This window comes from Cannabis sativa, chromosome 5 (assembly GCF_029168945.1).
Source record: "Cannabis sativa cultivar Pink pepper isolate KNU-18-1 chromosome 5, ASM2916894v1, whole genome shotgun sequence".
Taxonomy (NCBI): Eukaryota; Viridiplantae; Streptophyta; class Magnoliopsida; order Rosales; family Cannabaceae; genus Cannabis; species Cannabis sativa.
In genome coordinates this window covers 4,070,938-4,087,913 of record NC_083605.1, presented here as the reverse complement: position 1 = coordinate 4,087,913, position 16,976 = coordinate 4,070,938, and the positions used below count along the sequence as shown (strand labels likewise).

Sequence of the window (16,976 nt, the reverse complement as noted above, 5' to 3'; positions counted from 1 at the left end):
TTAGTTTGGTAACCATAGCCCGCTGAAGACTCTGCCAGATTTCAAGGTAAACTTTAGATCTCTATCCCATATAATGAACTTTAGAGCGCCATGTAACCTCACTATCTCTTTCACATATAACTTTGCATATTGATCCACTGTAAATGTTGTTTTTACCGGTAGAAAATGTGCAGGCTTCGTAAATCGATCTACCACAACCCAAATTGAATCGTACATTTTCGTGGTTCTAGGTAACCCAACCACTAACTCCATAGTGGCATCCTCATACTTCCACTCAGGAAGTGCCAGTGGTTGCAATAATCCCACCGGTCTCTGATGCTCAGCCTTAATCTGCTGACAAGTTAAACATCGAAATACAAATTCTACCACATCTTTCTTCATCCCGCACCACCAGTAGTAGGGTCTTAAATCTTGGTACATCTTGGTAGTGCCAGGATGCAGTGAATAAGGAGTGGTATGAGCTTCCTCAAGAATCTCATTTCTAAGTTCCACATCACTTAGAACACAACCCCTGGTCTTATACAACAACATCTCATTATCTGACACCATAAAATCTTTAGCTTGACCAGCTAAAACGTCTTCTCAAAACTTAACTAATTCCGGATCAGCTAACTGAGCATTTTAAATTTGTTCCAATAGATCAAATTGTAATGTCAAGTTATGAAGTTTGCTCACAACAAACTCAATGCCTGATTTGACCATGTCATCTGCTAACTGAGGTGAAATCTTAATCATACTAGTTACCTGCCCAGGTCCCTTCTTACCCAGGGTATCAGCCACCACATTGGTCGTCCCAGGATGGTAAAGGATTTCACAGTCATAATCCTTAACCAACTCCAACCAACGCATCTGTCTCATATTCAAATCTTTCTGGGTAAAGAAGTATTTGAGGCTCTTATGGTTGGTATAAATCTCACATTTTTCTCTGTAGAGATAATGCCACCAAATCTTCAAAGAAAGCACTACCGCGGTAAGTTCTAAATTTTGAGTTAGGTATCGCTGTTCATATTCCTTTAACTGACGAGAGGCATAAGCTATGACTCGGTCAACCTACATCAGTACACACCTCAGACCCTGTTTGGATGCATCGCAGTAAACTATAAACTTTTCTCTATCTGATGGTAGGGCTAATACTAGAGCTATAATCAATCTCTGTTTTAGCTCTTGAAAGCTTGCTTCACAATTGTCTGTCCACAAAAACTGCTGATTCCTTTTAGTGAGTTCAGTTAGGGGTGTAGAGATCTTAAAAAATCCTTCTGCAAATCAACGATAATAACCAGCCAGACCCAAGAAACTTCTAACTTCTGTAACTGTCTTCGGTCTCAGCCAATCCCTGACAGATTCAATCTTTCATGGATCCACCTTGATTCCATCTTTACTGACAATGTGTCCAAGAAAAGACACATGAGATAGCCAAAACTCACACGTCTTAAATTTGGCATACAATTTATATTCTCGTAGCCACTGTAGAACCATCCAAAGATGTAGCTCGTGCTCCTTTTCTAATTGAGAGAACACATGGATATCGTTGATAAATACAATAACACAGATATTAAAGAAATCCTTGAATACCCTATTCATCAGATCCATAAAAGCTGCGGGAGCGTTGGTTAGTCCAAAAGACATAACCAAAAATTCATTGTGTCCATACCTAGTGCGGAAAGTAGTCTTTGGAATATCCTACCCTCAGACTCTCAACTGATGATAGCCCGATATTAGATCTAACTTTCAAAATGCACAATAATAGAGTCGGTCGAAATAGATTGAATAGGTTTGGCATTATACACAATTTGGTCAATATCAGTTTGATGAGGAAAAGGGGGAGCAAACTCAGATGAAGGGGTTACAAAACCTAAAGGGCAAATGGTAGTACTAGGGGCAGTAGAGCTTTGAGCTATAGCTTCAGCAGTTTGAAGACTTTCATGCCTTTGGGTCAAAAGGGCCTACGAACGATAAGACTTCTTAGAACTCTTATCTTCTTGGAGATCTTGATTGTGCTCAACAAGTTTCCTCTTTTTATTTCAAGAATCTTTGGCTTTTAAAGGAATATAAATAGGGGAAGAATTCAAATAGGGTTGAATTGGGTCAACATCATAAGTGAATGCATCAACACCTCCCAAAATAAAATTTCCCTCTTTGTGTAGCTTAGTGGCAACACTAAAAATTGTGCATTGTCAGTCTTTGGAAACCTCATAGTCATGAGCGTCAATCATGGCTCTAAGACCTTTAATTTGGGTAGGAGAAATCTCTTTAATGACCAATGGATCGTTTGCGGTATTAAAACTCTTCAAATAATCTTTGTAATTGATGGTCAAATCATCCAACTTGACCTCAATTACTATTTCTTTAATTTTCAGAGCAGAAGATGAGCAGAGGGTAGGCAACCACTTAGAGACTTCTTCAGTAAGGATGACTCCTATTGGGTATGTATCATCCTTGATACTGTCAATAATCTCCAATTTACGCAAAATATCCCCACGAACTATAAGAATCTTCAGCGTGCTAAGAAATTGAATCAACAATGCAATTAGTAATAGGAAAATCTCAGGGTTGAAAACCTTGGGAAACTACTTATCACCAATTACAAAGACAAAGGAGTCCCAACCCTTGTTTGAAGAAGGAAGACCATGAACTAGGTAATTGGGGCTTTTCACAAACATCAAACAACAACCAAACCCAAAATTGTTCGAATAAAGTTAGGGAGGAGTTGGATCATAGAGACTCTAGTGAAAGAAAGAATGTAAACTAGAAAAGGAGGGACATTGAATTTCAAAAGCTCCATGCAGTTCCTAGTGACCATAGTTTCACCTTTGGCTAATTCAACTTCCTTAAAATTTTGGTCCAATTCTTCTTTCGTCAACATGTGGAAAGTAATCCCTTATGGAATAGGGTACTTAACACATATCTCATTGAAAGTGACTTCATACTCAATTTTGAATTCAGAATCCTCAACATAAGAAGCTTTCTCAGTAATAGATTTTGTTCTACCCTTAGAAGATTTGAAGTCATTGTTAAGACGAATGGTATCAAAGAGCTAGAGGAAAGAAGGAAATTTCAAGGTGGAAGGGGAGAAAAGCTCGAAGAAAACAATTCAAGATAGGGATTTGAAAAAAAATCACAGAAGTAACTTAAACTTTTTAACTTCTCCTTATATATATATATATCTTTTAAATTTAAAACAAGAATAATAACGAAATATTCGGGAAGTAGAAGCGAGTACAGTTTCCAAAAATTTTGAAACGATTACATATTAGATCAATCAATGTACATTAATGACATGTGACAATATTTTTTGGTAACCGGTTTCTCGACATCAAAGCTCAAACTAAAATAGTCACAAGTTCAAATACCGTAAAACCAATGGGAAATTGTAAGTGAGAAAAATAATTGGGAGTAAAAATATATTTTTGAGATGATTCAAATAAAGAAAGAGTTGATGTTATATTATGATAGCTCTTTAACAGAAACACACTGTTTCATTTAAAAGAGAGCAGAGCAAAATGCGTACAGAAAAGAGAAGCAGAGCTCATAGAGGGAAGGATTCGAATCAGGGCTCGGGAAAGGAAAGAATAAGCACTTAAAGAGCTCTGAAAACGAGAAGAGGAAAGCACGAAGAGAAGTTATCCACGTGGGCCAATTAGAATAAGAGAAATGAAGGAAGCTAACGATCCTCCGGGCCTATCAATAGAAGACCCCCTCATTCAAAAAAATAGATGAATTTTTGCTCACATCAAACTAGTCAAAACTCTCTTGGAATACATTCTCAAGAACCCTTTGAGCTCAAGAAGCAGTCACACCAAACAAATTAAGAGAAAAATTGTGTAAACTGTTAGAGATTATATTTTGATTAGACTGAATCTAGTGTAAAGAATTCAAAGTTTGAATATAATTTGTTATTGAACTAATTTTTGGCATCAACACACATAACATGTACTTTTTATTGTAATTACTCCAAATCAAACGGGGCATAGTGGTCAATACGATATAAATGAGATCAACCAAAGTGCTCTATATGGCATGAGATAAGTCACTATGTATGATAATTGCTTGGTGAACCCTAAAAGGTGGTACTTGCTATTCATATTGCATAATACATAATACATACTCATTGTACTTTTTTTCAGAGAATATATACCTTATGCATTTGTCTTCTTTTTTTCATTGTTTGATTTCATTGTTGAAAATTGTGGGCATGAAACACTACCAATCTCATCTACCTCCATTTGTTAATTTGTAAATAAGATATTATATATATGCATGGTGGAGGAGGGTCATATCATATCACAAAAGCTTTCATAGCACCTTCTTTGAACCATCTCAAAAGTTACAAATCCTTACCATATTCATATATAGTACCAACATCTCTCTTTACTCTCCAAATTTAGATTATTATTATTATTCTCATCATTATAATTTTGGTTGCTATGTATTCAAAGGATAAATTCTTGCATGTCCACAATGGATTTTGCCGACTTGTATTTGAGAGTTATATTTGACTAATATTTAATATTTCTAGAAGGGAGTGGAAATAGATTTTTCTTTTTTCTTTTCCTTATTATTATTATAGATTAGATTTACAAAATGTTTCTTTGTTGACCACACAAAAATTTGACAACAAGTGTCGAACGAACAAGGCATGAGGCCAATATGGAGAGTAGCTTAAATTAATGTTAAAATTAATATATAGTTTAAGATGTGGAATTAGAATACCACACACACTTTTTTAATTTTCAGATCATTGATCCACACTCGGTTTTCTGACTATGGTCAAGGTTTTTAGGAAGGTTAGTTAAGTTTGTTAACTATGATTTCTCTTCTTTAAATAGTATTCTATTTTCTTTCATTTAATAAAGTTTTACTTTTATTTTTTATTCTGCAATACCAATCCATAACTATTCTCATCTCTTGTTTGCTTTCATTTTTAACAATAAAAAGTAAAATTTAGTAAAAAAGGATTTACCTCATTCCATAGTCTCAATAATATATCCCTCTGTCATATACCAAATGAATAAATATATGAATAATATTAAAGTATATTAAAAATATCAGAATATGGGTTATTGTATATAATTACAGAATCATCAGTTCAACATTATAACTAAGTCACTTATCGTTATATTCATGTAATTAATATTAAACTTCATATATTTTAATTCAATAACTAATATAAAAAAGGAAAATTTGATATTATATACTTAAAATTAATTTATTCACTAAAAATATGCTAGCATATTTTGCATCGTGCAAAATATACTCCTAAACAAATAAAAACCAAACATCTCTCTCTCTCTCTCTCTCTCTCTCTCTCTCTCTCTCTCTCTCTCTCTCTCTCTCTCTCTCGGATACTCACACCACACACACACACACTCTACCAGTCGGACGATCCATCACCGGAGCTAGTGTTGTTCGGCCGCCTTACATTTCAAAAAAACTTCTCTCGTTTTTTGCATTTTTTTTTCTTCTGGTTTACTATCTTTTTGCGATATTATTTTGCAATATTTAGCGATGTATTTGCAATGTTAGAATAAATCTGAGGTCAGGGATGAAGTTTAGTGATGATTTGCGATATTTAGCGATGTTTAGAGATGATATTCGCGATGTGTTTCGCGATGCTGTGAATTGGAGATATTTTCACAATTTTGCGATGTTTCGCGACATCGTAAAAAACCAGGAAAAAAATCATAAAACAAGCGTTGTTGTGAATTGGAGACATTTAGAGATGTTTCATGATTTCGCGATATTTCGCGACATCGTCAAAAATCAGAAAAAAAAATACAGAAAACAAGCGCTAGATGGGTCAAAAACCAGAAAAAAAAATGTAGTGGTCGTGGGTTGTCTTGGGTGCTTCTCGTGGGTCGTCGTGAGTCGCGAGTCGTCATGGGTCTTCTCCGTCGTGGGTCGTCTTGGTCGGTCGGAGCTCGTGAACAGTCGGAGCTTGAAAGGTTTGGGGCTGGGAATAACAGAGAAAGAGGGTGGGAAGTAAGACAGAGAGAGTGGGAAAAGAGAGTTTTTGAATTGTAAGGGTAATTTTGGATTTTAGGGTGTTTGGAGAATTTTTAGAGTATTTATTTTAAGGTGGTATATTAAAAGAATAGTCTAAATTTTTCAGTATGTTTTAACAAATTTTCCTATAAAAAATTCATTATAAGGCTATTATTTGTGATGTTGAATTGGAATATAGTGTCTATAACAAAGCTCGAATAAATATGAAAAATATATGTATGTTAAGAATAAATTTAAATAATTATATTATTTTAAAATATAAATCAGTAAAGAGAAAAATTATCAAAAATATAATACGTATTATCATTGTGATATATATATACTAGTATATTGTTACGTGCGATGCACGTATGTTATGTTTTATATTAAGTATTATATTATGAGTTCGGAAGGAAATAAATGAATCAAAAATAAATAATATTTAATTTAGAGAGATTTGAATAATAAATTTAAATTTAACTTTTATGTCCAGTATAATAGAGTTTAAATTAAACTACAAATGTTAGTAAAAACATATTGGAAACAATAATAATAAGGTTATAATATATGTTGCATTTGTTCCCGTTCAAATATTACAAAATTAAGAATAACTAACACTTGAAGGAACATTCTCACTACCAAGAAGAAATCTTAGATATGGAGTCAAAAACAGAGCAAAATCAAAATTAATCGTAAAGATTATTTAATTTTTTTTTTTTGTTTAATTATTGGGTTTATTTTTTAAAATTTGAATGAATAAAAAAATTTCAAAAATTGTAGTTTGTTAGAGAGATATGTAAGTTAATCGTAAATATTATTTAATTTTATGGGTTTAATTATTGGGTTTATTTTTTGAAATTTGAATGAAGCCGTGTAATTTGTTAGAGAGATATGTGGGTAAGATATTTTTTTTAATTTTGAAAAAGATTGTTTAATTTTTTGGGTTTAATTATTGGGTTTATTTATATAGAGAGATATGTGGGTAAGATATTTTTTTTAATTTTGAAAAAGATTGTTTAATTTTTTGGGTTTAATTATTGGGTTTATTTATTTGTTAACGTTTAACGTTAACAGTCTGTTAAGTTAATCGTGTAAAGCTAAATAAAACCAAGAATCGTTAAACCAAGAATTGCCGTTAGATAGACATTTTTAATATATAAAGATATTTTGTCTATGTTGCTTCAAGGGTAATTGTAGTTTGATGGTGGTCAATTTTCCTCCATACTTATTTTTGATTATTTGTTGTCGTTTTTACTTAGGTGGCGTTTAGTTAGAGATAATAAAATTGAATAGAATTGAAAAGAAATAATTTTTATTCAATTATTTTGTTTGGTTACATTTTAAAGTATTAGAATAATTTTTTCATCATTTTAGCGTAATGATTATTCTATTTTTTTTTATATATATATATAATCAATGACTATTTCATTTTAAAATGAAAGAAAAGATAATAATAAAAAATTTAATAATTTTTGTATACATTTTAAATTTGATTTAATTTCATTCATATTCTTATTCTTATTCTCATTATCATCTTTATTGATGTGTTTATTCCTTCCAACCAACCAAATGTTGTCCGTTTGAGATTCTTGTCATTATCCCCTTATTCATGTTTTTTTGGCTAAAATAATACCTCAAAATAATCCCCTTGTTCATGTCGATGTCATTCTCTTCTATGTTATTGTTACGTTTTATAATATTAGTGTCGTTTTCTCTTTGTTGTTGTCATTTTACTTTTATTTGTGCTAAAAGATGAAATTATACATTTTATGATTTTTTTTATAATATGGGCTGTTAGAATTTGGTATAAGATGGATGGAGTTCCATCTCAAAACTAATTGACAATGGGAGGACTAGCTCATTCATCTTATATATCATAATTTATTTTCACACATGAGAAATGTGGGACTAACCCTAATACACCCTCCTCACATTTGGGCCTGGAAAGTGTGGGTACAATGAACGACCTTTAAGAGACCACAGGACCGAATGTGACATTTGAAAGAATCCCACAAGGCCAAATATCGGGAAATTTGTAGGTGTACACATCGGGAAATTTGTGGATTTTAAAACAGGTCAAAGACTCCAACACTGGAAATTGACACACATTGGCCGAAAGGTCCCAAATGGAGGTTAAAGGGGAGACAGTGGAAGTATCTGTTTGGATCGGCAACACTTTGGCTCACAACGAATCACAAACGGCTTTTTGGACCGGTAGCACTTTGGGCTCATAACGGATTACAAGTGGCTCTGATAGGATTAATAGGGTTCCTCTCAAAATCAATTGGCAATGAGAGGAGTAGCCCATTCATCTCAAAATATATTTTTTTTTTCTCTTTCAAAAAAATTAAGGGTAATTAATTACCTTTTTAGGTAACTAAAAAAAATTACCTTATATTGTTTTATCTATACTTTTTTTCCCATAAAATAAATAACTTTTTTGAAAGTAAAAAAGTCACACTTAAACTTGTGCCTAGAAAACCATAAAAATGTCAGATCCCGGAGCTAAAACTGGTATTTATGCACAAATAATTTGTGAAAATGTATACATGAATCAACTTTTGTCCTATTACATCAACTTTTAATCTAAATTAGTAAAAAAAAAATGTTCAGTATTCATAAATAATACATTCGATTGTTTACCATAAAATAAATAAATATATCTGCTTGGGGGTTCAAGGAAAGTTTTGGTAATTTTAATAATTTTATACATATGATGACATGTTTTTGATAAAAAAATGGGCCTTTTTTTGAGGCCCTACACAATCTGCCTATGCCTAGTAACTGGGCCTTACTACTGCAAAAGTGGGTTTTCAAATTAAATATTAGGCGAATTAGTAATTTTTCCTCCCGAACTTTGACATATACCAAATCATGCCCCCTGAACTTTTTTGGTCGTTAAAAATTTCCCCTAAACTATTGAGATTGTTAAATTTAAGGACTTTTGTCTAATTTCATTCAATTTTACTGTTTCAAGTACTAAATCATGTTCCCCAGACTTTGATATCTACCAAATCATGCCCCTCAAACTTTTATATGTATTAAATCATGCCCCCTGAACTTTCATCCATGTTAGAATTTTTTTTACTAAAATTAGATAAAAGTCCTTAAAAGAAACAATCTTAATAGTTCAGGGGGAATTTTTAACGGCCAAAAAAGTTCAGGGGGCATGATTTAGTACATGTCAAAGTTCGAGGGGAAAAATTACTAATTAGCGTAAATATTAATAATTTGGAGAAAATTATACCCACTTTTCATTTTTTATTTTAATTTTTACTTTTCCTTTATTGCTTTTCAATTTATACTCAATTTTATAAGTTATATCTTTATTGTTAGGACCTCTAATTTTGATTAGTTATGTAAAATTATATTTAACACTTTAATCATAATTAAAATAATTATTAATTAAAATTATATTTTATTAATTTATAATAAAAATTATAGTTCTTAACTTATTCCAATAATTAATTTATGTAACAACAATTACTTAACATAAATGCAATAATTAATCACACATGCTTAAAACAAGTTATAAAGAGGCTAACTAAGAGCATCTTTAATGAAAATACAAATAAGTGATGTAAATGCAAAATATAGCTCATTCTGTTAAAAGTCTACTCCAATGGTGTGTTAAATTATGATGCAAAAATCTCACAATAACCAAAAGTGATCCAAATTTGCATCATAATATAGCATAATACAAAATTTTTACCACAATAAATATTATACTTTTATATTTACCATTATAACATTTTTAATATTTTATTATTAAAGTTTAGCTAATATATTCCTTTACATTAAATGACTTGCATTATTATTATTTTTTTATTAAAGTTTACATTTAACTTTGTATTATTATTATTATTTTATATTTTTTAATAAATTATTAAGTAAGCATTAAATAACCTATTAAATTTTACATTAAGATTTACAATTATGCATTGAAGCACAATAATAAAAGTTAATGTAAAAATATCACAAAACTATTTTTTATATAAAATTAATATAGCTCAACATTTATATCTCTAGTAATGTAGTGTAGTGTATATATATATAGAGAGAGTGAGAGAGTTTAGAAGAGCAAGATGATAAAAAAAAAGTAAGTATCTACATATATTAAATTAATTAATTACATGAATATGAAGTAATATATATGAATTTTATAGTTATAGTTCATCATGGAAATCATCCTCAAAATCTTCATAAGTATCATCATTATAAACAGTGCTGTAAAATATAGACTCGTGGTTCAACATCTCTTCAAGTGTCAATTTTCCATCCTTGTTATCATCAGCCTGATAATAACAATAATTAACTCCAACAATTACTAAATCAAACTCATCACCAATACTATATATAACTTAGAAACATATATATACACATATATAAGACTACTTTTCTATTTTCGACACCTAAAAAATTTTCATCTTAATTTTTGTTCTGCATGTATGGTTTGGTTGGTTTTAGGAAATTTAAAATAATTTATGATGTGAAAAATAAAGTTAAAAATATTCCATTACATAAAAATATATATGTACGTGTGTAATTAAATGTTTAAATTTTGCTAAAACATGTTATAAATCTGGTACTTATTCTGTTGAGGTTGTGGAAGCTTTGAGAATCAAGGAAGCTCTTAGTTGGATTAAGAGGAACAATTGGCAAAAAGTTGAACTAGAGACCGATAACCTCTTTGCTGTTCAGGCTATTCGAAGTGACCAAAATATATTCTCCACCTTTGGTTTAATCACTAAAGACTGTCATGAGCTATTGTTGTCTCTAATTGATATTAAGTTACATTTTATTAAACGATCAGTAAATCGAGTTGCTCATGCTATTGCTAGGCATGCTCGAATTTCCTCTAGTTGTAGCATTTTTAAATATAATGTCTAGCCTGATTTGAATGCTCTCTTGTATTCAGAATGCTTTTAATTCAATGAAATTGATATTTCATTTCAAAAAAAAATATTTAAATTTTATTTTTTACACCGTAAATTGTTTAAAAATTTTCGAAACTGACATGATATTTAATATGACTACATATAATACATGAAAAAGAAAAAATGTTGATACAATTATATTGTTAAAGTAGAAAATGGCCAACCTAAAAATATTTCAATGGCATAAGTTATTCTTACCTCCTTCATTAAGTAACCAGCATAATATTTAGCATAGGAGAGTTCTCCAGGATGAAGATAACTGAGTATGGGAATCAATTCTTCAACTCCCAAAAACCTGTCACATACATATTAATACATATAAAATTTTACACTATCACCAAATTAAAACCTAGCTACCTTTACTTCTTTTATTATGTATATAGATAAATATTTATATATATCATTTTATAGTACCTTTTATGTTTCTCTCAGAACTATTTTTGTATTTTTTTTTTACTCAATTTACACACAAGAGCTGATATTGTTTAGTTTTCTCTTAGAATTAATTTAACTAATTGTACCTTATTGTTGAAATAATACAATGGTAATAAAATAGTTCAAAAGTGTATGAGCTAAATCTTCCCAAATATTTTTGGTAAAATAATTTATGTTTGTCAAAATTAGTTAAGAAGAAAAGAAGGGTACACCACTACCATGCATAATGTACAAAGTACTGAAAATTTGAAATAGTTCTTATTATTTATTAATTTATCAAAATATTATGTATAAATATATATATATATACATATTTTTGCTATATTATAATATATTATACTTGTCTTTGTTGATGTCAAGCTCTGCAAACTTCTCTTCAGCTGAGGATACTTGAAGCCAAGAAGTTTCATATTCCACATAATTCTTGTAGATTTCATAAGCATGCTCACAAAATTCCATGAAATTCAGTTTACCATCTTTGTCAGAGTCCATTACCCTGCATTTATAATATATATAAATATATATAGATTTTAAATTGAGAATTGCTAAAAGCGGGATTAATACTTTTTTTCGGTATTATATTATTATTAGTATAATTAAATATTAAATCTCATATAATTGAAAAAATAACTTTTGAAAAATATCGTTAACCAATCATAAAATATTGAATATAGATTAAATTATATATATAAATCAGACAATAAATAAATAATATCAATGTAAATGTATATGTATATGTTACATACTCTAGTTTTTCTTTCAACAGCCATTTTTTAATTTCTTCATTGTCACTATCTTCTGGGTGCAACAAACTGCATAAATATGAACAAAATAAGGATTATTATTGTCATATATTGTTGAGTTCATTAATTAATTTAATTGTGAAATGAGAAAGAAAGTGTTTGGTAATTAATGATGTATTACTCTTTGAATTCATTTAATGAAAGGGTTCCATTATGATCAATGTCAGCATTGATGAACTGTTGTTTCCACCATCCAGCTTCTCCATGCCCCATCTCATTTTTCTCTGTTACAACTTACAATACCCCTTTTAATCACAGTATTAAGTTTCCGAAAATTCTAAATAATTTTGAAAATAAGATTTTAACAATCATATATACATATATATATCAGAAGTACCTACCTATATCTTCATCTGAAAATTGAGGGAGGTACTCAAGGAAAGAAATGGAACCATCATGATTCTGATCATGTGAAATCATTTCTTTTTTAGTCCTCTGATTGAGTCTCTCCACGGCCATATTTCTAACCCAATTATTTAGCTCTAAAGAATTAATGAACCCATCTTTTGGTGATTTGTCCAACATAGGGAACACTATCATTAGCCTCAACGTTATGTTCAACGTTCCTTCTGAGCCAATGTATTGTTCCACTTCATCATCATCAACACCATCCTCATGATTTGATGATCCTTTTCCCTCCGAGTATCTTTCAATTTTAGCAACAAGAGGGTCAAAGACCAAGGCCCGGGATCTGTTCCCGAATCGACGATTTACGCGGCCAAAATGGCTATGGCCACCGCCACTGCTGTTGTGGCGGTGTTCGGAAGGGCCTAAGGTGATGAGGAGGACGAAGGCAGCTGCCACAAGGGCATAGATCACTGCCTTCGCCATGTTAATTAATTAGGGCATCACAAAGATTGGGATTGGAATAGGGCTGGGCTTTAAGGGAGAAACAGACATGGCCATGTATTGACAGTTATTGACCGTTAAAATTGGAAGGTACATTCATATACATACACACACAATATGTACCGGCTAGGCTTGATTTGAGTTGTGTTTAGAAATCTTAGCCAGAGATATACCCAAACCAAGCTAATAATAGGGATTCATCATTAATCAACAAAATAATGCTATATTTATTTATTTATACCTTTCCACACATAAACTACCATTTTATTACAAACGAAAATCTTTACAGAAACAAAAACACACTAAAACAGAGAGCACAATTACATGGTGGTTCAACAAATTTGAGCATTTAACTACAGAGTAGGGACCAAGTACTCTTTTGATAAGAGCAAGTATGTCAAGTTGAGCAGTTGAGGAAAAGACACGTGTCAATTCTATTGCAAATGCCAAAGAAAATGAAAGAACATATTTGTTTTGCTACTATTGAACCAGTGGAACCTTATCCTTCCTTTTTTAGAAAAGAGAAAAAGAAAAAACTTAAGGCTCTAAATTAGTATAATATCATGAGATTAAAGGGTTGGCTGTTCTTGTACATGGCCATATACAACCAGAATTTTTCTTTTATATAACTGAATACTACTACTCCTTCGAGTGTTGCATCCAAGGCCAGTTTGATTCGCAAAGATCATATGGGGAGTTGCCGTCGTTGTCTTTTACATTGATGTCTGCATTTTGCTTCACAAGATATTCAGCAATGGCTTCTCTCTCACACATTGTCGCGTAATGCAATGGGGTCTGTCCTTCATTGTCCTTCAAGAAGAAAAATTACAGAATTTTAGCAAGGAAAATGTGATCTCATGTTCTACGAGTTTTCGTTAATAAAGGAGGTGTTTTCAAATCATTATTTCTAGGTATTGTCAATAAAATCTTCATAAGTTCTTCCACTACGCAGGCTCGGGAAGTGAAAGGATGACGAAAGAAATGTAAAGGGTCTAATTGATTAGGTTATGTTAAGGAATAAAATGTTGGATTTCCATACCTGTGCATTGATATCAGCATTCTTACTGACAAGGAGCTCTGACATGTTAAGGTGACCACGATCTACAGCCCAGTGTAATGGAGTTCGACCCTCGCTATCTGTATAATAATTTCAGCAACTGTGTTAGGTCCATGCGGATAAATGTTCAGCCAAAAAGTCCACCAGAAACTCAAGATAGGTTCCACAAGTCTGAGGAGCTTGTTGGTTGAGAATCAAACTAATTAAGTGGGTGTCCATGTGGGAAAAAAAAAACGTTAAGTGAAGAAGGAAAAGAAGTAGGTAACCGATGATGTAAAAACAAACCCTTCAGATTCACTGGTACACCACTTTCAATGCTTTTGAGCAAATTGTCCACTTCTCCTTCTCTGGCGAAACCATGAATAGCATCCATCTTGCTGAAACGTAATAGTACTTTTTAGAATCCTATAACAGTTGTCACAAAAATTAATAACCAGTAAACTATAGGTACAGATGTGAATACAATCAGAAAATCATAAAATCCATAGAAAGATCTGGACATAATAAAAGATGTCTTTCAATTTTATAGCTTCTGGAAGAAGTAATATGCAGTTTTCTTACTCCGCTCTCTGTATAAGTACAAGTACTTAGTACTGAGTAGCCTCCACCGTATAAAGTTCATTTACATCAATGTGCAGAAAACTAGTAATATAATATACTCAAACTTATACGTTTAAAACTCTAAGAATCTTACAAATCATTTGCAGATTCCTCCTCGTAAACAAAGGTGCTGAAAACTGGTCCCATTGGCCCTCTGGAATCATTACTAGGTCCACCAGTATCTCCACCCCTGCTCTTCTAGTTAACACAGATGAAATACACAGAGTCATTATATGAACAGAAATGCTAAATAAATACATACAGAAAAGAGAATCACGGTCTCACCATACTTGCACCTGCCAGCCATGTAGGATACAGTGCACTAACAATATCAATGTATGTTTGCATTGCTTCTTCTGGTGGCATAGCACCCAGTTTCTGCCATGCTTGCCTAGAATGTTGATCCAGAAATAACTATCAAACCATCTTGATAAAACATTCTCACTACCCTAATGGAATAAGGTAAAAGCAACCAAGCATAAATTCCAAACAGTTAAATTTTGTCTTAGAAATCTATAATTTTACCCCATTCACCAAACAAATAAATGTAGGTAGATAATCTTTAAGTATTTTCACAAACAGTATTACTCAAATGAAACGAATTTAATGCTACAGCTAGTAAGTACCAACCAATAAACTCTTACCATTAAATTTGATAGACTCTCAATGTCTGCCATTCATACATTGGCATGGTTCCTCATAATACTGGTTTTCCCAGTCATAATTTACACAATATCTCTTTCTCAATGTTGTTCGATTTTCAAAAGTCCATCACTCTAAAACACCTATCACAAAATTTATGATGAAACAACAGACAACGCCTAATTCTCCCCAAAAGTGTAATGTATCTATAATGACTTCCTAAGTATAAACTATCTGCTAAACAACATCTGGGTAATAGTGCTTTCAATTTTCCAGCATCAATTTACCATTCTACAGAAATTGTTAACAGTTTGGAATATCAACAACTTGTTCCTTAACCTTCTTCATTAGCCTTAATTAGTCTCAGAGCTCAATCTCAATATGACAAGACAAGTATCAGAATTCCTAAATTACGCAATAAACTATTATCATTGTAGTAAAACAAACCCACGAAAAATATAATAAATAAATCTATATATATACACAAAGTAACAGTAACAGTGAAGCAATACCATTTGGCGCGAGCAGTCATTTTAATTGCCGATGGCTGAGGCGCACTACAGGGACCCTCAGTAGCAATCTTGTAGAGTCCATAAAGCTGCAATTGCACATCATTAGAGACTTTCTTCGTCGATAGTCGATCAGCCGCCGCGGCCGCCACAAAAGCCGTAGCAGCACTAAACATCTCATCCAATTCCGTACTCTCCACTCCCTCCCAATCATCATCGTCCGAATCCTCATCTTCATCATCAAACTCGTCACTACCAGCTACGCTTTCATTCCTAACACTACCGTGCTCCGCAATCACAGAATCAACATCGTGTGACCCGCCCAAATCTCCAGAACCCACAGCAGGAGGGCGAACAGATTCTCCGTCAGTCTCCCGTCCGGATTCGGACTCGGGAAGAAGTTGATCGTCCTGGGTGTGACTCCGAGTGAGTGTGAGATTCTCTTCCTTGAAAGACGTTACTATGGAGATGAGCTTGGCGAGAAGGTAAGAGAAAATGAGTCCAATAACGATTGATTGAATCAGCTGTTGCCAATCGGCCATGGTTAGGGTTTCTTGATTAAAAGAAAGGAAGTAAAACCCTAGAAATTAGAGCATGAAAATGATAATGAATGAAGATTAAAACCAAGAATCAGAGAGAGAGAAAGACAGAGCCGAAGGGCACAAGGGAGCTGAGCTGAGCTGAGCTGAGCTGAGGTGGCTATATATATAGTGGAGAGTGGAGAGAGGGAGGGTGGTGGCGGTCGTTATCGGTGGATAATGCGCAGTGCGCACCGGACTGGTATCAAAGATCGTGTACGCGGCGGTCTAGTTAAGATCGGTGAACTTTAACTTACTAGAGATGAGGAGAAACCGAGGAAAAAAGAACATAAATTGAATAAAATAGTTCATTTTGTAAAATTATTTATGTTGAAAACAAAAAAGTTTTTATACATAGAAATTTTCTAATTTTTTTTATTTTTTCATTTTAGGGCGAAGCGTTTATTGTGTTAAATTTTGATTGTTGTTCTACGATTGTTTTTTTAGTTATTTCACTATTGTTTTAATTGTTTTGTTTTGTTGATTTATAAAAAATAGTATTTTTATAAAAAATTCCGTGTAGTAATAAAATTATAAACTTTTGTTTAAAATTCAATTTTTTTTTTTTTTTGTAAAAACTCTTA

The 16,976-nt window shown here is 32.1% G+C and overlaps 3 protein-coding genes across 4 annotated transcripts; all 3 read right to left on the bottom strand.

The window, feature by feature from the left end:
* LOC133038095 (uncharacterized) lies at positions 1 to 2,629 on the bottom strand. The gene is made up of 5 exons (XM_061116144.1): positions 2,586 to 2,629; positions 2,190 to 2,502; positions 1,727 to 1,943; positions 1,067 to 1,256; positions 1 to 511 (listed from the first exon to the last, which is right to left on the bottom strand). The coding sequence occupies exons 1-5, from the start codon at positions 2,627 to 2,629 to the stop codon at positions 1 to 3; spliced, it is 1,275 nt and encodes a 424-aa protein (XP_060972127.1).
* Positions 2,630 to 9,943: 7,314 nt separating this feature from the next.
* Positions 9,944 to 13,101, bottom strand: LOC115715727 (uncharacterized). Its single transcript, XM_030644394.2, has 6 exons — positions 12,499 to 13,101; positions 12,279 to 12,381; positions 12,101 to 12,166; positions 11,695 to 11,850; positions 11,118 to 11,214; positions 9,944 to 10,277 (listed from the first exon to the last, which is right to left on the bottom strand). Exons 1-6 carry the CDS (start codon positions 12,986 to 12,988, stop codon positions 10,149 to 10,151), a joined length of 1,041 nt encoding a protein of 346 aa, XP_030500254.2. The 5' UTR covers positions 12,989 to 13,101; the 3' UTR covers positions 9,944 to 10,148.
* Positions 13,102 to 13,248: 147 nt separating this feature from the next.
* LOC115716403 (acyl-CoA-binding domain-containing protein 1) lies at positions 13,249 to 16,743 on the bottom strand. 2 transcript variants are annotated; one of them, XM_030645188.2, is made up of 6 exons: positions 15,818 to 16,743; positions 14,949 to 15,054; positions 14,758 to 14,861; positions 14,349 to 14,440; positions 14,046 to 14,143; positions 13,249 to 13,816 (listed from the first exon to the last, which is right to left on the bottom strand). In XM_030645188.2, exons 1-6 carry the CDS (start codon positions 16,354 to 16,356, stop codon positions 13,646 to 13,648), a joined length of 1,110 nt encoding a protein of 369 aa, XP_030501048.1. In that variant the 5' UTR covers positions 16,357 to 16,743; the 3' UTR covers positions 13,249 to 13,645. The 2 variants fall into 2 exon arrangements, with proteins under 2 accessions (XP_030501048.1, XP_030501049.1); XM_030645189.2 differs by having other exon boundaries at positions 14,758 to 14,858; positions 15,818 to 16,713.
* Between the last annotated feature and the right edge of the window lie 233 nt (positions 16,744 to 16,976).